The 22,898-nt window shown below is 36.6% G+C and overlaps 1 protein-coding gene across 6 annotated transcripts in view; it reads right to left on the bottom strand.

Moving 5' to 3' along the window:
• The window catches only part of PLAAT1 (phospholipase A and acyltransferase 1), a 79,930-nt gene that overhangs the window by 52,571 nt on the left and 4,461 nt on the right, over nucleotides 1-22,898 (bottom strand). For all 6 annotated transcript variants that reach the window (XM_054553135.2, XM_002814425.3, XM_054553132.1 and 3 more), the window contains exons 2-3: nucleotides 12,059-12,197; nucleotides 4,608-4,873 (exon numbers count right to left, since the gene is read on the bottom strand). In XM_054553135.2, the coding sequence (XP_054409110.1) occupies nucleotides 4,608-4,873; nucleotides 12,059-12,197 (405 nt within the window). The remainder of the gene's footprint in view (nucleotides 1-4,607; nucleotides 4,874-12,058; nucleotides 12,198-22,898) is intronic.

Raw genomic sequence — 22,898 nt, 5'->3', positions numbered from 1 at the left:
CTAACCATATGATCTAGCAATCATGCTCCTTGGTACTTACCCAAAGGAGCTGAATACTTATGTCCACATAAAAACCTACACATGGAGGTTTATAGAGGCTTTATTCATAACTGCCAAAACTTGGAAGCAACCAAGATGTCCTTCAGTGGGTGAATGGATAAATAAGCTGTGGTAAATCAAGGAAATGGAATATCATTCAGTGCTAAAAAGAAATGAGGAATCAAGCCACAAAATTACATGAAGAAACCTTAAATACATATTATTACATGAAAGAAGCCAATCTGAAAAAAGCCACATACTACATGATTTCAGCAACATGATATTCTGCAAATGGGAAAACTATGGAGATGGTAAAAAAAAAAAAATCAATGGTTGTCACGGATTTGCAGGGAAGGAAGGATGAATAGGTAGAGCACAGGAGTTTTAGGGCAGGAAAATTATTATTTATAATACTATAATAATGGACTGTGCCATTTTAAATTTGTCCAAACCATAGAATTCATAACACAACCAGCGAACCCTAATGTAAACTATGGACTTTCGTTGATAATGATGTATTAATGTTGGTTCATCAATTTTCATGATGGTATGGTAATGATGTGAGATATTGATGAAGGAGATGGCTATACTGGGTGGGGAAGGAGGAGAGAGTTCTATACTTTCAGCTCAATTTTGCTATGAAGCTAAAAACTGCTCTAGAAAATTGAATCTATTATTTGTTTTCAAATACAGAAAAGCACAAAGAAGAAAAAAAGATGAAATCATAATCCTACCCTTCTCACCTTTTTTGTGCATTACTAGTTTTTAAACTTGGGAAATACATAGCCATTCCCCAAGAAAACATTTCTAAGCTCAAGGGCCCTAAGCTTAAAGGGATTCAAAAAACTAATCTCATATTAGCTATTATTAGTAGTAATACTATTAGTTATTGATAGTAATATATAATCCAGTTGCTGCTAGATAAAGATTTTATTGACTATGCTAACAAAGATCTATAAAATTCCCGGATACTATTATGAAAAGTAATATCCACCATGGGCATGCTATTTATTGGGATGGATAATACATAATACAGTATGCTGAGAGACCTCAAATATCTCCATAATCTTTCAAATGACCTGTGTTGATTAGAAGACTGATAAACAGTGGGTCCAAGGACACTCTACTAATAATGGTGATGATGGGGTTCTCACTGACGTCTGTGAACACCAAAGCTTAGGTAGACTCTTAAGGCTGTCACTGCATCATCTTCATCAGAACCTGCCAGAGACAGGTTCTTACTATTTGTTGAAGAAAAATTAATTTTTCATGGGTCTTGGGTCTAGATGTGAAAGGTGAAATGATGATGGATTGCAAGTTATAGTCAAGTAAGAAGATGGCTCTAATCTCTTTTTATTTAACATTTAAAAAAATATTGCTTATTTGTAACCACTTTACTGAAGACTGACTGACATGCAAAAAGCTGTAGATATTTAATGCGTTCAACTTGATGTATCTGGAGATAAGTATACCCCCATGAAACCATCATTACAATCAATGCTATAAACTTATCCATCACCTCCACCATGAAACCATCATTACAATCAATGCCATGAACTTATCCATCACCTCCACCATGAAACTATCATCACAATCAATGCCATAAACTTATCCATCACCTCCAAAAGTTTCCGCCCACTCCCTTTGTTGGTTTGTGCTAAGAATACTTAACATAAGATCTAACCTCTTAGCAAATTTTAAAGTAGGCAACATAGTATCATTAATCATAGGCCCTACATTGTACAGCACATCTCCAGAACTTATTTGTCTTGCATAACTGAAATTTTCTACCCTTTGACTAACATCTCCTCATTTCCAAAAATAAAATAAGTAAACCAATAAAAATTGCTTGGTTAGTGCAGTGAACAACTTTTGTCATTAACAAAGAAGAAGAGGAATGGAACCTATTTCCTATCTACACCACTAATTTTCAACGCAAAAGTGAGCAGGAATTTGTGTGTACTCTCTATGTTCTAGCTCAAAAGCAATTTACTGTTACATGTGAGCAGAACATTCATTATGTTAATACATTTCCTAATGAGAATTAATTTCCGATTATTTCCTAATGAAAACAAATATATCCTTTCATTATGTTCTATCTCCCATTTTCCCAAACCCTTTTATTTAAAAAAAAATTTTGAGATCTAATTAGCATACCGTATATTTACCCACTGAAATAATGTAGTTCAATGTTTTTTAGTATATTCATAGACTTGTGCAACAATCCCAATTTTGAAACTTTTCATCATTCCAAAAAGATACCTCTTACCCTTTAGCAGTCTCCCCTCATTTGCCTCAACCCCCTCAGCCCCAGGCAACCACTAATTTATTTACTGTCTCTATAGATTTCCCTATTCTAGGCATCTCATATTGATGAAATAATATAATATGTAGTCTCCTGTGATTGGCTAAGTAGGAAACTTGGCATAATGTTTTCAAGGTCCATACTGTAGCATGTATGAGTACTTCATTTCTTTTTATTATTGAAAGATATTACATTGTATGGATATACCCCATTTTGTCTAACCATTGCCCATTAGATGGATATTTGAGTTATTTCTACATTTTGACTATTAGAACTGATGCTGCTATAAACATTTATGTGCAGGTTTCCATGTGGACACATGTTTCATTTATCTTGGATATATACCTAGGATTAGAATAGCTGAGTCATATAGTAATTCTACATTTAATTTTAGAGGAATTGCCAGACTGGTTTCCAAAGCAGTTATATCATTTTACATGCCTACCAAAAGGGCACGAGAGTTCCAATTTCTTCATTTCCTTGCCAACACTTCCCATCTTTCGTATTATAGCAATCCTATTGGGTGTGAAGTGAAATCTCATTGTGGCTTTGATTTGCATTTCCCTGATGAAAAATATGTATTCTAGATACACATCTGAAAAGGGTCCAGTATCCAGAGTACATAAAGAAAACTTACTACTGAACAATAAAAAGGCAAATAATCCAATTTAAAAACGGGCAAACAGCTGGGCAGGGTGGCTCACGCCTGTAATCCCAGCACTTTGGGAGACCAAGGCAGGTGGATCATGAGGTCAGGAGTTTGAGACCAGCCTGGCCAACATGAGACTAGCCTAGCCAACATAGTCTCTACTAAAAATACAAAAAATTAGCTAGGCATGGTGGCAGATGCCTGTAATCCCAGCTACTCGGAAGGCTGAGGCAGGAGAATAGCCTGAACGCAGGAGGCAGAGGTTTCAGTGAGCTGAGATCATGCCACTGCACTCCAGCCTGGACAACAGAGCAAGGCTCCATCTAAAAAAAAAAAAAACAGAAAGAAACAAACAACAACAACAAAAAAAAACGGGCAAATAATCTTAATAGGCATTTCTCCAAAGGTGATATGCGAATGGCCAATAAGCACATAAATTGATGCCCAACATCATTCGCCATCAGGAAAATGCAAATCAAAACCACAATAAATTTGAATCTTGGGTATAGGGCAGGATAAGTAGGATTTTGAAAAATTAGGCTCAAGAGGTGCAGGGTTTGGATAACATGAGGCTTTGCTAGCCCTCTTATAGCTGCCATTTTTCCAAGCTTTTGTGAGAAGAATTATAACCTCATTTCTTACTTAGGATAGAAATGTATAACTGATCCACCATTTCAAAATACTGGAAGTCTTCAATAAATGTGAATTATTAAAATATTATGGTATTATCCTTCAAATTTTTAGTTGCCTTTTAAAAAGTTTTCATAGGTAACAACTCCCTGGAGTTTAATCTATTAAATTATTTTTCATATTTTAATATTTTAAATGAACACTTTTATATGTATTTTGGATGAAGAGGACTTTCTTTTGATAATAGTTTTATATATCCATTATCTTTTATCACCTTAATATTCATTTTTAGTTTACTGGACTGGTGGGACAACAGGACAACAGGTAGGGAAAAGACGAACATGCTGTTAGCTAGAAATTTGTCGTACTACAAAACAATGGTAGTAACTGACAAAAATTGTAAAGTACTTTAAAAATAAAGTCAATTAATCTATCAAAAGTCATGCAAAAGCTCAGTGAATCAAAGGATCTACTTAAAGGCACAAAATTTCATTGAAATTAGCAATTGCGAGGAAAGAGAAAACATTCACAAGCCCACTAAGATATGTCATTAGTTAGCCTCTGTCCACCAATGAAAAATAATTTAAGAACAACCATCTGTGATATTGGTAAATAAACTCCCATTCAAAAAATTCAACATCCTTTCTAGCATATTCTTTTCAGTATATGAGATCACTGATTTGAGACTGCTGTATGGTGAAGTAACAGGAAAAAAAGAAAGACTAAAGGCAGTAAGATTGACAGAATGCTATGGTCTTGATTCTACTTCAAGTCCCTTCTAGCTCAAAATTCACAATATTCATGTTTTAGTCTCAGTTTGGTTATTAACTTGTTGCAGGACCTTGGACAACTCAACTCCATTCTCTATCCTTCAGTATTCTCATATTTTCTGGTTCTTTTCATTTGGTTTGAGGCCTGGGAACCTTATCATAGCCAATAGTTATTCTTTTCTCAATGTAAGAATATCTCCTAAAGAAAACTTACCTGCTCCGAAACTCCTTCTCCATAGCGAAGCAATGTCACAAAATGTTCACAGTTGTTGATAAGTAAGTTATAGGCTACCTCCTGTCCAATTACAAACTCTGACCGCTTTATGATTTCTTCCACAGGGAGAGGGGGGTATGTTTCATCGTATTTATTGTTTATTCTGTATGTGTCATTTCCCACAACATCCTTCAAGAGCTGCATTTTCACCAGGGCCTTACTGCTGAATACAGACTTGGCGCTTGTAAAGGACGCAGGAATGCCATCTATAAAGGAGAATTCTGGTTAGTAAGGTATAGTGACCCAGTCCAGTGAACTCTAATGCCATCTAAAGACTTTGGAAATGCTGGCATGTCTAAACCTAGCCCTGTTCCTAACTTATTATCAAACCAAAGTCATTTAATCTCATCAGCCTTAAGCAGTTATTCTATAACTTAGCAGTAACACTTACTCACTATTGCATGAGTGAGAATGTAAGAAAAACTTTTTGAAAATGTATGATGTTCCCATAGAACAAATTGGATGAGAATACTCTACTCATCCTTGGGAAAGAAATTCTCTGTAGATTGGTATTATATTATTAGAGATGTTGGTATGTGTGTCTAACATAGATACAGATAAGATTACTGTCCAATTTTTCTATAAAGCAGTTTTTTGCTCAGCATCTGAACCCTTCCAAATTAATACTGTAGAGTACACTGTTATTAGTAGGTTCATCCTAGTGTCTAAGCTCCCTAAGCGTCTGAAACTTGTTTTTCAACTAGGCATCAATTTGGGGTCCAATTTCCTATTCTGAAACCTGCATGGTACCTCAGTCCTGTGATAGGATGGCTGAAGTCAGGCTGGGACCCTGCTTTTTTCCTGCCAGGTCCTTTGGCCAAAAAAAAAAAAAAAAAAAAAAAAAAAGCCCCCTAAGTCCTGAGCCTGAAGCTAACTTGGTAGGCACTGTCTACCAGACACGGCCCCAGGCAGTGACCTACCCACTTACGACAATGCCCCATGCCCTACAACTCCACCTTGGCTGCCTCTGCTCATAAGCATTTGCCTAGTCTGCCAGGAACTACTGTATCTTTGGCCTGACAATGTCAGTACTTGAGGTTGGACAGATGATTCCTCAGGGTACAGGTCTAAAGCCAGGCTCCAGTCCTTGTCAAACTGCCCACAACTGCTATGCTTGGCCATGTTCACGTCAATCATGGAGAAAAGAGTCTCCACATAACTAGTGTTTAGAAACTTTCTCTTTTAGTAATGACTAAAAGCAAAACTTATTTTCCAGTATCCGTCTGTCCTCCTTCTCACAGAATGTGAGATGTTCCAGTGAACATCTTACACATTGCAAGTTCTCACACATTACAAGTCCTCAGAGCATATATATCCCAGTTAGAATTACTAAACATATTTTTAATAACCACAAGCAAAAATTAGAAAATTAAAATGTGGAGGGGTAAACTGGCTTGGAAAATGTATCACAGTAGTTAACAATATAATTGAATATCAATCTACAGGATCAAAGCTGAATGCTCAAACCACAATAATATGGAATTTAAGGCATGAAAATAAGAAAACAGCATGAAAATCTTATATTATTTTCCAGGTATGAAAACTGCAGAGATAATGTAGATGTAGAGGGTTGCTTAGTATTAACCACTAGACTCCGGAAGCTCTGAAATCATAAATATCATTTTATTTGTCGTTTTCACTTATAATATTCTAAAACAAGAGGCAAATACTTTAAAATGTTGCAAAAAACCACTTCATTAAAAAGTCTCAGAAGTTCCCAAGATAATAAAACTTAGGTCTATAAATACTTCTCTTTAAACATAACCTGAGGAAAATACGCCAGGTTATCTATTTGTTATCTGCATACACTTTTTTTTTTTTATGGAGTCTTGCTTTGTTGCCCAGGCTGGAGTGTAGTGGCACAATCTCAGCTCACTGCAACCTCCACCTCCCAGGCTCAAGTGATTCTCCTGCCTCAGCCTCCTGAGTAGCTAGGATTGCAGGTGCCTGACACCACACCTGGCTAATTTTTGTATTTTTTGTAGAGACAGGGTTTCGTCATGATGGCCAGGCTGGTCTTGAACTCCTGACCTCAACTGATCTGCCTGCCTTGGCCTGCCAAAGTACTGGATTACAGGCGTGAGCCACCACGCCTGGTCTGCATACGCTTTTTGTTAATAAATTAATTTGTGCTCATTTTTAAACATTTATAAAACACAGAAAAACAAAGCATATAAATGTATACAGGAATCACCCATTATCCCACCACCCAGAAGTAACTGCTACTAATATTTTGAATAAGACTGATTCTATGTCCTTCCTATGCAAATAATGCTGTGATGAACATTCAAGCACATGTGTCTTCTTGGTAGAATAATTTATTTTCCTTTGGATATATACCCAGTAATAGGATTGCTGGATCAAATGGTAGTTCTCTTTTAAGCTCTTTGATAAATCTCCAATCTGCTTTCCACAGTGGCTGAACTAATTTACATTCCCACCAACAGTGTATAAACATTTCATTGTCTCTCCAACATCACCAGCAACTGTTTTTTTTGACTGTTTAATAATCACCATTCTGACTGATGTGAGATGGTATCTCATTGTGGTTTTGATTTGCATTTCTACGATGATTAGTGATGATGAGCATTGTTTCATAGGTTTGTTGGTTGCCTGAATGTCTTCTTTTCAGAAGTGTCTGTTCCTGTCTTTGCCCATTTTTTAATTAGATTATTTTTTACATGTTGATTAATTTAAATTCCTTGTACATTCTGGACACTAGACTTTTGTCAGATGCACAGTTTATGAATATTTTCTCCCATTCTGTAGACTATTTACTCTGTTGATGATTTCTTTTGCTGTGTAGAAGCTCTTTTGTTTCCTTAGGTCTCACTCGTCATTTTTGTTTTTGTTGCAATTCATTTTGGAGACTTAGACATAAATTATTTGCCAAAGCTGAGGTCAAGAAGGGTGTTTCCTAGGTTTTCTTCTGGGACTTTTATAGTTTGAGTTCTTCATTTAAACTTTTAGTCCATCTTGAGTAAATTTTTGTACATAGTGAAAGGTAGGGGTACAATTTTTTTTTCTTATGCATATGGCTAGCCAGTTATTCCAGCACCATTTATTGAATAGGAAGACCTTTCCCCATTGCTTATTTTTGTTGAATTTGTTGAAGATCAGATGGTTTTAGGTGCTTGGCTTTATTTCTGGGTTCTCTCTTCTGTTCCCTTGGTCTGTGTGTCTGTTTTTGTACCAGTACTACGATGTTTTGGTTACTACAGCCTTCTAGTAGAGTTTGAAGTTGGGTAACGTGCCTCCAGCTTTTTTTTAGTTTTTGCTACTCGGGCTCTTTTTTGGTTCCATATAAATTTTAGAATATTTTTTCTAATTCTGTGAAGAATGGCTTTGGTAGCTTGATAGAAATGTGTTGAATCTATAGATTGCTTTGGGCAATATGAACATTTTAATATTATTTCTTCCAATCCGTGAGCATGGAATATTTTTCCATTTATTTGTCTCATCTCTGATTTCTTTTAGCAGTGTTTTATAGTTCTCCTTGTAGGGATCTTTCACCTTCTTGGTTGGATGTATTCCTAGGTATTTTATTTATTTGTGGCTATTGTAAATGAATTGTGTCTTTAATTTGGCTCTCAGCTAGAATGTTACTGGTGTATAAAAATGCTACTGATTTTTGTACACTGATTTTGTATCCTGAAACTTTACTGAAGTTGTTTATCAGTTCCAGGAGGCTTCTGGTGGAGTCTGTAGGGCTTTCTAGGTACAGAATCAAATATTCAGCAAAAAGAGGTAATTTGACTTATTCTTTTCCTATTTGGATGCCTTTTATTTCTTTCTCTTGCCTCACTGCTCTGGCTAGAACTTCCAGTACTATGTTGAACAGGAATAGTGAGAGTGAACACCATTATCTTGCTTCAGTTCTGAAGAGGAATGGCCCATTTACTATGATGTTGGCTGTGGGTGTCTCATAAATGATTCATTATTTTGAGGTATGTTCCTTCAATGCCTATTCTCTTCAGGGTTTTTAAAGGGATGTTGTGTTTAATCAAAGGCTTTTTCTGCATCTATTGAGATGATCATATGGTTTTTGGTTTTCACTCGGTTTATGCGGTGAATCATATTTATTGATTTGTGTATGTTGAACCAATCTTGTATCTCAGGAATAAAGCCTTCTTGATTATGAATTAACTTTTTGATGTGCTGCCAAATTTGGTTTGCTGGTCTTTTGTTGAGGATTTTTGCACCTATATTCATCAGGAATATTGGCCTGAAGTTTTCTTTTTTTGTGTGTCTCTCTGATTTTGGTATCAGGATGATGCTAGTTTCATAGAATGAGTTAGGAAGGAGCCCCTCCTCCTTGAGTTCTTGGAGTAGTTTCAGTAGGATTGGTACCAGTTCTTTGTACACCTCCTGGAATTTGGCTGTGAATCCATCTGCTCCAGGGCTTTTTTCGGTTGGTAGTTTTATTATTATTACTGTTACTGATTCAATTTTGGAACTTGTTATTGGTCTGTTCAGGTTTTCACTTTTCTCCTGGTTCAATGTTGAAAGGTTGTATGTTTCAAAATTTGTCCATTTCCTCTAAATTTTCTAAATTGTGTGTATAGAGGTGTTCATAATAGTCTCTAGCGACCTTCTGTATTTCTGTAGGACTGGTTATAATGTCATCTTTGTCATTTCTGATCTTCTTTGGATCTTTTTTCCTTTGTTAATTTAGATAGCAATCTATCAATCCTGTTTATCCTTTCAAAAAACAAATTCCTTGTTTCATTAATTTTGTATGGATTTTTGTATCTCTATTTCTTTCAGTTTTTCTCTAATTTTAGATTTATTTTGTCCTGCTACCTTGGGGTTGGTCTGTTCTTTTTTTCCTAGTTCCACCATGTGCAATATTAGGTTGTTAATCTGAGCTCCTTCTAACTTCTTAATGACAGTGTTTAGTGCTATAAACTTTCCTCTTAACATTGATTTAGGCGCATCCTAAATATTTTGTTAAGCTGTGTCTCTATTTTCATTAATTTCAAATAACTTTTTGATTTCTGCCCTCATTTCATTTTCCACCTGTATTCTTCAGGGTTCTCCAGAGAGGCAGGACTAATAGGATAGATGTATATATGAAAGGGAGTTTATTAAGGAGTATTGACTCACACGATCACAAGGTGAAGTCCCACAATAGGCCATCTGCAAGTGGAGGAGCAAGGAAGCCAGTCCGAGTCCCAAAACCTCAAAAGTAGGTAAGCCGACAGTGAAGCCTTCAGTCTGTGGCCAAAAGGCCTGAGAGCCTCTGGCAAACCACTGGTGTAGGTCCAAGAGTCCAAAAGCTGAAGAACTTGGAGTCGGATGTTCAAGGGCAGGAAGCATCCAGCATGGGAGAAAGATGGAGGCCAGAAGACTGAGCCAGTGTAATTTTTCCACGTTCCTCTGCCTGCTTTTATCCTAGCCTCACTGGCAGCTGATTAGATGGTGCCCACCCAGATTGAGGGTGGATCTGCCTCTCCTAGCCCACTGACTTAAATGTTAGTCTCCTTTGGCAACACCCTCACAGACACACCCAGGAACAATACTTTGCATCCTTCAATCCAATCATGTTGACACTAGATATTAAACATCACACATCGATATTGAGGACCAAGCTGTTTAATTTCCATGTTTTTGTATAGTTTTGAGAAATCTTCTTTGTATTCATTTCTGTTTTTATTGCACTGTGGTTCAAGAGTGTGCTTAGTATGATTTCAGTTTTTTGACGTTATTCAGACTTGCTTTATGACTAAGCATGTGGTTAATCTTTTTCAAATAAATATCATACTAAGACCATCTTCCCTGCAATAAAACATGTCCAGATATAAGACTTTTAACAGCTGTTACGGTTGCTGTTATTTATATTCATCCAGCACCAAATCCCACCACTGCCTATTTATTCCTGGAAACAATTGTGTCTGAGCCAATCACAGTATTCCATTCTCTTGGGCACAGTGATAGTCCAGCGATGAACATGGGGCTCACACTGGAGCGATTGGAGTCTATCTCCATGATTCTTTAACTGTAACAGGTAGTTACAGTTAGCTCTTTCGTGTTGGGTCAAAAGAACCTAAGAGTCAGAACCTAAAGCTGCTTATGGTCATCATTTTAGTTTTTTAAAGAGACATAGTCTGGGAAAATGAAGACAGCATATAGAAAAAAATGCAGATGTGTGACAGAGAGTCTAAATAGTGGTTAAACCCCTAGATATAGGCATCTCTGAGGCCAGCACCACCTCTGCTCTTTCTGCAGTTTCCCTCCATGAAGCAATGAAGATTCCTCAATAAAGAATATTAGATAACTAACATTATGTGGCTAAATCTTAATTCATTTAATCATTCCCATATTGAAAATATGCCATTGTCTACTTTAACCATTATAAATGACACAGACGTGAATAACCTTATACAGAAATGCTTGTCTACATCTCTAAATATTTCCCCAGAATAGATTCCTAGAAGTACAATTACAGGGTCAGAGAATATGAACCCTTTTAAGGTCCTAGTCCTTATCAATTTATATTACCATCAACAATACCTTTATGTTCATTTCACTATATTCTTATCAACACTGATCGTTATCACTTTTTAACCTTTGCTAATGAGATAGGTATGAAATATTCTATTGGTTTATTTTACAATTCCTAGGCCAGAAAGTTGAAATTTTTTCAAAAGGTGTATTAGCTTTTGCTTTTCTTCTTTTACAAACTGTTCCTAATTCTTTATCCATTTGTTTGTTGAGGTTTTAGTGTCTGCTGTCCCCTTGACCTGGAATACTATTTCTCCAGATAGCATCTGACCAGTTTCTTTACCTCTTTTACGTTTTTCCTCAAATGTCACTTAAGAAATTTTCCTGACCACTTCATTTAAAATCACAGCATCTCCACCCACCACCTTCTGCCCTCAGCACTTCTCATCCTACCTTCTTATTTTTTCAGTATCACTTATCACAATTTTAACTTTTCTGTAACTTGCTCATGGTCTGTCCCCGCTTACTAAAATGTAAACTCCACCATGCAGGGAGACATCTGTATACCCCCAGCACTTAGAATAGCATTGAGAACATACTAGGTGATCTATAAATAGGTGCTGAATAAATTGAAATAACCTATTTGTGTGATACATAAAGACAATGAACCTTGCCATGTTTGTGGCAAATATTTTCCCCAGCTGGTTATTTACTTTTTAACTGTGATTTTTTAAATCCAGAGGTTTTAAAATTTCATGTGAATCGGCCTTTGAGATTTCTTCAACGCTGCTTTGGTTTTATAATACCCTTCTCTAAACCTAGATTAGTTGGATTTATCTGCTTTCTATATTTTATTTCGATTTTGTTTTATTATTTCACCCATGATTCCTTCCTGTAACAAGAACGCTAAAAATTTGCTCCCAGGAGCCACTGGAAATAAACCTCACCTACAGGCGCTATGTTGATAACGTAACCATCACCCAAGTACAGGGCCCAGTGCTGATAGCCAGGACGGAACACTTCAATCAAGTCCCCTGGGCAGGGGTTGCCAGGGTAGTTCAAACTGAAGCAATCATTAAACGCCATCTGCAATGACAAATACAAAGAAGAGCTAGCTCATACAACTTGCCAAAAGAAAATCAGTTTAAGACATCCATAAAAGCAGAATGATACACAATTTATTGAGACTGCATTTTATATTAAAGACTTAGAATCACGACCCTGTCCTTTTCTTTGAATGATTCCAACACTTAATTATGTGTGCACAAGGGGACAAGTAGAGAAATAATTTGTCTTGTATTACTTAATTTTCTATAGTAATGCTTCTCATCCCAATCAATTTCAGAGCCCCTTTACAATAACAAGCATTCTGTAATTTTCTCTTTAAATCTAGAAATCCCTGGATAATATAACTTACACAGATTTTAAAAATATCGAGGATTAAATATTAAAAAATGGTCTATTTAGGATAAAAAGGGGAAATAGGAAAGTAAATTTATAATATCTGTTTACTAAGTAAATGTTTAGTCTATGACTATACTAAAGGATATAAAAAAGGGTTTATATGCTTGCACTTATTTAGCATGAAAAAGTCAGAATTCAGGAGCAATAAAATCAGATCAGAAGTCTTTCAACCTTTTATACAGCAGTATAGTAAAATCAAGAAGCAGAGGTAGGGGTGGATGCTAACATTTAATATTTTGTGAGTACTAAAACTCTGCAAAAATACCATGTATTACAAAACCTACTCTGTCATTTCATTTAAGCAAAGTTGGGTTCCAGACTCAGATGGATGTCCAGCCAGATGTTCAAATTAATGTAGGACATGGAATATTTCTTTCTTGTTTAAAACTATACTGCGTAGCGTAGCATGTATAGGTACTCTGGCTCGCACCCACTAAATATAGTAAGTGCCCTTTGTCATTGTAACAATCATAAATGCCATCACAGATTTTCACAACTCTCCTTCCTGCCCCACTTGTGGTCAGATTCCTCACGCACTGGTTCCAGAAGCCATGCTAGGTGGCCAACAGCAGACGCAGGACAACTTGGAGAGTTCATCACATTGATGCACATGTTTGAAATTCTAAGTTTGGTAATTTTTTTTAAGTCAATACTTTTTAGAAAGAACACATAAGTATCTGACAGTTGATTCTTATGAAAGGTTACATTTTCTATGTATGGAATAGAAGTAGAATGACTCAGCAAGAGGAGATTATGTACATCTATCAACAAACAAAGGAGGATTTAAATGCTGTATCTATGTTGAATCTCTAATTGACAACAGGGTGTTCCTCATCATTTCACTCTAATGCAGATATATATGCTCATTTACAAAACAAATCCAAGTGCCAGAAATAGAAACTTCCAAATCATCTAAATTATAATTATAATAGCAGAGACTAAGGACTTGGGAATATAGACTATCATTTTTCTGGTACTCTAAAAGTCTTTTTTATAACAATTAATATTAGAAGGGTGTTTTCCCAAGTGTTTGTATGCCATCTGTTGAAAAGTTCTATCATCACACTGTCACAGAAATGTGGCCAAATGTAAGCTGTCCATCTGTTGAAAAATAACTATTAAAACAACTTTATGAAAACGATTAAGTCTAACCACCCCCTCAAATATGTTTGCATCTTATTAATATGGCAGTTCATAATTTGGCCACATGGGTATTAAAAGGAAAAATAGATAATACACTGTGATATAAACAAACACATTTCCCATGAATAGGAATCAGCAAACACACGAAGCTGCCTGCTATGATTCCGAGATGCAGCCAAAGTATAAAATAATAACCACCATTTGAACGGGGAGCACTTTCTAGTGCAATTTTTTTCAAATGCACTATCTCAACCCTATTTAATTGAAAAAAAGAAAAAACATGCAACTATTTGAGTGTGTTATGTTATCATCCCACTTCATAGATAAAAAGCTAAAGTAACAAATATAACTTTTGGAAAATACCCACTGAAACCCTAATATATAAAACATAAAGGAAAAATGACTAGGTGTTAATGATGTGAGCTCTTCTCTTAGTCATCTACTTGATACTTGTTAGTTCTGTAACTTTGGGCAGGTCACTGGAACTTAGTCTGTCTCCTCATGTTGAAAATAGGTATGAGCATATAAGCCTGATTTTGTTTATCTCAAAAAGCTGTTGCAAGTAACCGTTAGGGAGCTGGTAAAAAGCTGTTGCAAGTAACCCTTTGGGAGCTGATAAAAAACTGTTGCAAATGCTCTGTGAATTGGCAAGAGCCAGACAGGTGGATGATACGAGAGACACTGAGATTGGTACATGGTTTATGTAGGATTTTAGTTCCTTATGCTCTCTTCCAGGCATGATAATAAATAAATGATTTAACTATAAAATTCTAATATATTTAACAAATTTTCAATTCGACATATAAATTGATTCATAAACTGTTAAGTTAATCGATTTCATAAAGTCTACCATATTTATAAAGAGAAATAAGATTTCATAAGAGTAACCCCTCAAGAAACTAACAGAGGAATCTGAAGGTTAATATGCAACATAAAAAGTGAGTTATGATACTGAACACTTAGAATCATAGCAATGGAATACAGAAAGGTACTTCAGATATTATCTAATCTAATGGTCTCCAAACTTGTTTACAGCAGTGGGTACCATGTCAAAACACATATCAAATAGAACCATGAAAATATAAAACCTAAAAAGCAGCACTGCCCTGAATGAAGTCAGGGACAACATGAGAGCCCTACTCACCGCTCACCCACATTGCTGCTCCTACTGGGGCTTCCTGGGACCCCAGAACTTCCAGGAATGCAGCTTAAATGATACCCATCTAGTCCTAGTCCAATCTCCTCATTTTTAGACAAAGGAAACAAAACCAGGCAGGTAGTTTAACTGGTCAAGGTCATACACTATTATATAAAAGTTTTTTGACAATTGGTGCTGAAACAATTAGACATCCATAGGCAAACAAATAAACAAACCTTGACCTAAATTTCATACCTCATACAAAAATTATTTCAAAATGGATAACAGACTTAAATGTAAAACTATAAAATACAGAGAAAAACACAGCAGAAAAATTTTTAGGGTCTAGGGTAGACAAAGAGTTCCCAGACTTGATACCAAAAGTATGATCCTTACCAGGAAAAATTGGCAAATTGATTGTCCTTAAGATTAAAAACTTTTGTACTAAAAAAGATCCTGTTAAGATGAAAAGACAGACTACAGAGTGGGCGAAAATATTTGCAAACCACATATCTGTGAAAGGACTAGTATCTAGAACATATAAAGGACTCCTCAAACTCAACAATAAAAAAGCAAACAATACAATTAGAATGTAGGTTATATGGTTTGGATATTTATCACTGCCAAATATCATGTTGAAATGTAATCCCCAGTGTTGGAGGTGGGGTCTGGTGGGAGGCATGCGGATCATGGCAGTGGATCCCTCATGAATGGCTAATGCCGACCCCTTGGTGATGACTGAGTTCACAAGAGAGCTGGTTGTTTAAAAGAGTGTAGTGCCTCCCACCGCCCCTTGTTCCCATTCTCATCGAGTACACCTGGTCCCCCATTGCATTCCACCATGATTGTAAGCTTCCTGAGGCCCTCACCAGAAGCAGATACCAGCACCATGCATCCTGTACGCTCTGTGGAGCTGTGAACCAATTAAATCTCTTTTCCTTATAAATTACGCAGTCTCAAATATTCCTTTATAGTAATGCAAACAGACTAATTTCACCAAAGAAAATACATAGATGTCAAGGAAGCCATTAGTCATTAGGAAAATGCAAAATTAAAACCACAATAAGGGGAACTCAGCAAAATGGTGTAATAGGAGGCTCCCTAAGTATCCCTTCTACAAACACACTAAGGAAACACTTACACACAGATCAATTCTCTCCAAAAGAAATGCAGAATCCAGCTGAAAGACTCCTACCCACTAGACAAAAAAGAAAATATCCACATCAAAATTGGTAGGAAAAGTGGAGATACACTCATGTACAGACCCTACCCTATGCACAGAGCCTTATAATCAGGAAGGAAACCCCAACTCCTAGCATGGTCCCAAGGAGTGAGGGGCTTGTGTCATACACCTAATGTTCAACTTTTACCATCCCTTTAAAAGGGTTTGGCACTTAAATCACTGTGTCTGAAAAATAGTACGGAAAAGGCATTGGAGGATTTCCCTCAAGCACAAAAAACAAAGGCAGGTTTCAAACCTTGCAAGCTCTGTCAGCTGCTGTAGTGCCCAGGATCAGCCCAGCTTCCAATCTCTCCCTGGAAAGGGTTTGGCTATATTCTTTTCCAGCAGTTCAATATGGTTCTGGTCTCTAATACACCAGTATCTGGGAGCCTATACAGCAAATAAAGAATAAACCTCTTCAAGCCTAAACAAGGACAACATTCTCACCTTCTTCCTTAGTTTGTTCTAGTGACAATTCCAGCCCTACAATTTCTCAAGGGAAAGAGGTTGGAGGCCTCTGCCAGCAAGAACATGCTTTCTTGCCTGGTTTGCTCCTGAGATAAATTTCTGCAATCTCTCGTGAGAGTGAAGCTGGGGGATCTCTCCATGCCTGAGAAGCAAAAAGGGGATTCCTGTATCTTTTTCCCTAGCTTGCTTCTGTGATAACTCCAGACTAGAAGACTCCACCCGCAAGAAAGATCTGAGACTTCTTGCTTGAACAGGAGATAGGCACTCACTGCACTTCTTTCCCCTGCTTGCTCCAGCAACAGTCCAGCCCAGTGATCTCTCTGTTGAAAGAAACTGGAGACCTCTGCCAGCAAGAATGGGAGGGATGGCACTCCCAAACCTTTTCCCCTGACTTGCTCTGGAAATAAACTCCTTTAATCTCCAATTGGAAAAAGGCTGGGGAGTGGGGGTATAGGGCGGGGGGGTGGGGGGGATGGGGCGGGGCAGGGGCTTCTTCATGTCTGAAAGGGAAAGTGGGCACTCCTTGCACCTTCCCCTACGGCTTGCTTTAGTAGTAACTCTAGACCAGAAGTTTCTCCCTGCCAGGAGGGTATGAGATTTCTGCTTGTTCAGACAGGAGAGTGGTCACTCCCCCTACACCTTTTTCTCTGGCTTGTGCCAGCAAGAAATCCAGATCTGCAGACTTTCTCTGGAAGTAGTTTCTGCACACACGGAGTGCTCTAACTTTTATAGCCTTCACCCAAGAGACAGGCTCCTAGTCTGGGAGTTGACAGAGTTCTTCACTTTTGAGTCTCGTAGACAACAAAGAACAAAAACGTGGCTTTTTAACTTGAAAATGTTCAGTAGCAATCTCTCCAGGTCCAATGTGAGCAGTCTATCAAGAGTATAGGCATCTGCCTCAGACATTCTCCTTGGTATAGGGCAGAATGAGTGAGAGATTAAACTCTGCTCTAAGCTTCTCTGCAAAGAAAAAAGAAACTGGAACATACAACTAACACCTCAGTCTCTCCAGCTTCATTTCAAGGGACTGGCTTCTATCCCACCTCTCTCAAGGCAATGACTTGAAACTCTTTAATTTGGGTTGGCGGAGGGGGGGACACTAAGAATAAAAAATAGCAGATTTTACAAGCACAGAGAGGTGAGTGGATTCTAACAATCTTTGATGGGGCTGATTGGAAAGGTACATCTCCTACACAAGACCAGTCTAGCAAGACTGAGAACGGTGGTTCTTTTATCTAATGTGCAGAAAACAAAATAGGGAATGGAGGAAAATGAAGAAACATAGAAATATGTTCCAAATAAAAGAACAAGATAAATTAAATCTCCAGAAAGTGACTCTAATGAAATGTAAATATGTGATTTATCTGACAGGGAATTCAAAAGGGCAGTCATAACAATGCTTATTGAGGTAGGGAAAGCAATGCATGAAAAAACTGAGAACTTCAACAATGAGACAGAAAATATTAAAAAGTACCAAACAAACAATCAAGCTGAATAATAATAAAACTGAACTGAAAAAACCAATAAGGAGGTTCAACAGTAGAATAAATCAAGCAGAAGTAATAATTAGCAAACTTGAATACAGGTCATTGGTAAATCATAATTTGAGGACTGAAAAGAAAAAAGAATGAAAAAGAGTGAAACAACCTAACAACCTTAGTGGACAGCATTAAACAGAATATGTGAATTATTGTTGTACAAGAAAGGGAAGAGAGAAAGGGACAGAAAATATATTCAAAGAAATATAGCAAGTCCTCATGTAATGTCAATGATAGATCCTTGGAAACTGACTTAAAGCAAAACAACATATAATGAAAGGAATTTTTTCTCATCAACATAATGAAATGACATTGAGTAAAATGATGTTATTCAAAAACCTGCTATAAATCATTTTGCTTAAAGTTGCAGTTTCCAAGAACCTATGAACATTAAATGAGAATCTACTGCAATTGCGAAAACCTTCCTAAGTGTGGGGAAGGAAACAGAAATCCAGAAGCTTGACAAACACCTAACAGGATGAATCCAAAGCAAACCACATCAAAATACATTATAATCAAATTGTGGAAAGTTAATGACAAAGAGAAGATAGGAAAGCTGTAGGGGAAAAGCAACTTGTTACATAAAAGGGGTCCCCCATCAGATCTTCCAACAGAAACCCTGCAGGGTAGAAGGGAATAAGATATGGTCAAAGAGCTAAAAGAAAAAAAAACCCTGCCAACCAAGAATACTACACTCAGCAATCCTGTCCTTCAAAAAGGAAGAGAGGAAGGGGAGATTTAAAAAAAACTTTCTCAGATAAACAAAAGCTGAAGAAATTTATCACAACTAGACCTGCCTTACAAGAAATACTAAAATGGGCACTTCACATTGAAGGAAAATATCACTAAGTAGCAACATGGAAGTATATAAAAATAAAAATTCACTGGTAAAAGTAAGTATATAGTCAAACACAGAACACTCATACTGTAATGGTAGTATGAAAATAAATTATATCTCTAATATAAAGGTTAAAAAAAGAAAAATTATTCAAAACACACATAGCAACTATACTTTGCTAATGGACATGACAAAAACTATTTAAAAATTGTCAATAAAAACAAATTGTTGGAGGGGATAGTAAAAGTTTAGAGTTTGTACAAGTGATCAAAGTGAAGTAATTATAAGCTTAAAATAGCTTGTTATTGGTATAAGACGTTTTATGTAAGCCTCCTAGTAACCACAAAGGAAAAATTCTTAGTAGATACACAAAAGATAAAAAGAAAGAATTCAAAGCATACCACTACAAAAAATCATTAAATTGCAAAGGAAGCAAGCAAGAGAGGAAAACAGAAAACAAAAGATCTACAAATTAACCAGAAAACAACAAAACAGCAATAGTAAGTTCTTACCTACCAATAATTACTTTGAATGTAAGGGTATTAAATTCTCCAGTCAAAACATATTGAATGGTTCAATGGATTAAAAAAAAAAGACCCAACTATATGCTGCCTACAATAGATTAACTTCACCTCTCTTAACCTTTAAGAACACACATAAGCTGATAATGAAGGGATGAAAAAAGATATTCCACACAAATGGAAACCAACACAAAGTGGGAGTAGCTATACTTCTATCAGACAAAATAGACTGTAAGTGAAAAACTGCAGAAAGATATGAAAAGTTATTATATAACAATGAAGGGGTCAATTCACAAAGAAAATATAACAATTATAAATATATATGCACCCAATATCAAAGCACCAAATATATAAAGCAAATATTAATAGATCTGATGAGAGACATGGACTGCAATACAATAATGTCCCACTTTCAACACCGGACAGATCTAGACCAAAAATCAACAAGGAAATATTGGACTTGAACTATATTTTAAGCCAAATGGACCTAACAAATATTTACAGAAAACTTCATCCAACAACAATTGAATATACATTTTTCTCAATTGCACATGGAATATTCTCCAGGGTAGATCATATGGTACATCACAAAGCAAATCTCAACAAATTTAAGAAGACTGAAATCTTATCAAGTATTTCTTCTGACCACAATGGCACAAACCTAGAAATCAATAACAGGAGGAATCTTGGAAAACTCTATGTGGAAACTAAATAACATGCCCCTCAACAACCAATGCGTCAAATAAAAAATTAAAAGGAAAATTTAAAAATATCTTGAGACAAAAAAAAGAGGAAAAACTCCAACAACATCCAAAATGAAAGAGGAGACATTACAACTGATATTCATGCAGGATTTTTTACTCCTTAGCTCAGCTAGTCTGGGCTCTTGTCTCATGACCAGGAATAATTAGGCACACAGACACTTGAAGAGTGACTGGAGTAGAATTTATTAAGCAAAAGGAATGTTCTCAGCAAAGAGAGGGGTCCTGAAAGCAGGTTGGTCATTGCCCCCTCACAGCTGAATACAAGGGCTTTATATATAACCTGATGAGGCTGAGATCCCTATGTGTATAAGGCGTGAATTTCTGGTGGCTCCACATATTCCTCCAGTGTGCATGTGGGTCCTTAGTCCGCTGTGGGCATGTTTAGGCAAGCCCCTGTGCAAGTTCCCTTATCTGCACAAAATATCTGGTGTAAGCACTTGGGGAGTGGGTCAGAGGTTCTCTGGGGATCCTTTACTTACTGTTTGCCTAAAGCAAGCTGACTAACTCCTTTCAATATCCCAGAAATATAAAGGATCATAAAAGACTACTATGAACAGCTATATACCAAGAAATTGGATAACACAGAAGAAATGGATGAATTCCTAGAAACATGCAACCCAAGACTGAATCAGGAAGAAACAGAAAATCTGAGTAGACCAATAATAAATAAGGAAATTGAATTGTAATAAACAATCTCCCACCAAAGGAAAGCCCAGGACCTGATGGCTTCACAGGTGGATCCTATTAAATGTTCAAGAAGAAATACCAATCCTTCTCAAGCTCTTCCAAAAAATTATAAAACAGGGACTACCTCAGAGCTTATTTTATGAGGCCATTATTACCCTGACACCAAAGCCAGGCAAGAACACCACAAGAAAACTACAGGCCAATATCCCTGATGAACACAAATGCAAAGATCTTTAACAAAATACTAGCAAACTGCATTCAACAGTAAATTTAAAAGATCACTCACCATAATCAAGTGGGACTTATCCCAGGGATGCAAGGATGGTTGAACATATATAAATCAACAAATATGGGCCAGGCACTGTGGCTCACGCTTGTAATCCCAGCACTTTGGGAGGCCAAGGCAGATGGATATCTTGAGCCCAGGAGTTCCAGACCAGCCTAGGCAACATGGCTAAACCCCATCTCTACACAAATACCAAAAGCTAACATGGTGGCATGTGCCTGTGGTCCTAACTACTTGAGAGGCTGAGGTGAGAGGATAGCTTGAGCTCAGTGCGGGTGGAGGCTGCAGTGAGCCAAGATCACACCACTGCACACCAGCCTGGGTGACAGAGTGAGACTCTGTCTCAAAAATAAATAAATAAATACATTAATAAATAAATATACCATATTAACAAAATGAAGGACAGAAACCACACAAGTATCTCAATAGATGCAGAAAAAACATTTGACAAAATCCAACACCCATTCACGCTACAAAACTCTCAAAAAATAGGCATAGAAAGAATGTACCTTAACACAATAAAGGCCATATATGACAAGCCCACAGATACCATCATGCTCAATGGTAAAAAGTTGAAAGTTTTTCCTCTAAGATTAGAAAGACAACAATGATTCCCACTCTCACAGCTATTCAACATAGTCTGGAAGTCCTAGCTAGAGCAATTAGGCAAGAAGAAGAAATAAAAGGCATTCATATAGGAATGGAAGAAGTGTATTTCTGTTTGTTGATAACATTAGGATTCTCCTTGCACATGAATTGGGAGAAAACATTTGTAAACTGCACATTTGATATGGGGCTAATATGAAAAATATATAAGGAATTCATACAACTCAATAGCAAGAAAACAAGTCAATTAAAAACTGGGCAAAGTATCTGAACACACATTTTACAAAAGAAGACACACAAATAGCCAAAAGGTAGATGAAAAAAATGCTCAACATCTCTAATAATCAGGGAAATGCAAATTAAAGCCACAATGTGGTATCTCCTCATGCTTGTTAGAATGGCTATTACCAAAATGATGAATGATAAGAAGTGTTGGTAAGGATGGCGAGAAAAGGAAACCCTTGTATATCGTTAGTAGGAATGTAAATTCGTTTAGCCATGTTGGAAAATAGTATGGAAGTTTCCTAAAAAACTAAAAGTAGAATTACCACATGATCCAGAAATCATCCTTCTAGGTATACAACCAAATGAACTGAAGCCATTATGTTGAAGAGATATCTGCACCCCCATGTTCATTTTAGCATTGTTCATAATAGTCAAGATACAGAAGCAACCTAAGTGTCTATTAATGGATAAACGGATAAAAAAGTGGTACATATACACAATGAAATAACTATACAGCCTTTTAAAAAAGGAAATTCCGTCATTAGTGACAACATGGATGGAACTAAGGAACATTCTGCTAAGTGAAATAAGCCAGAAACATAAGAGAAATACAGTATGATCTCACTTACATGTGAAATCTAAAAACGCTGACCTCATAGAAACAGAGTACAGAGGTCATTAGCAGAGGCTAAAGGGAAGAGAGAGAAATGAGGAAAGGGAAGAAGTGGATCAAAGGGTAAAAAGTTTCAGTTAGACTGAAGAAGTTTTAGTGATTTATTGCACTGCATGTTGATCACATATAATAATGTACTGCATATTTCAAGACTGTTAAAACAGATTTTTAACATTCTTACCACCACAAAAAAATAATAAATTGGTGAGATGAT

Source organism: Pongo abelii, chromosome 2 (genome assembly GCF_028885655.2).
Source record: "Pongo abelii isolate AG06213 chromosome 2, NHGRI_mPonAbe1-v2.0_pri, whole genome shotgun sequence".
Taxonomy (NCBI): Eukaryota; Metazoa; Chordata; class Mammalia; order Primates; family Hominidae; genus Pongo; species Pongo abelii.
This window is presented reverse-complemented; position numbering and strand designations above follow the sequence as displayed.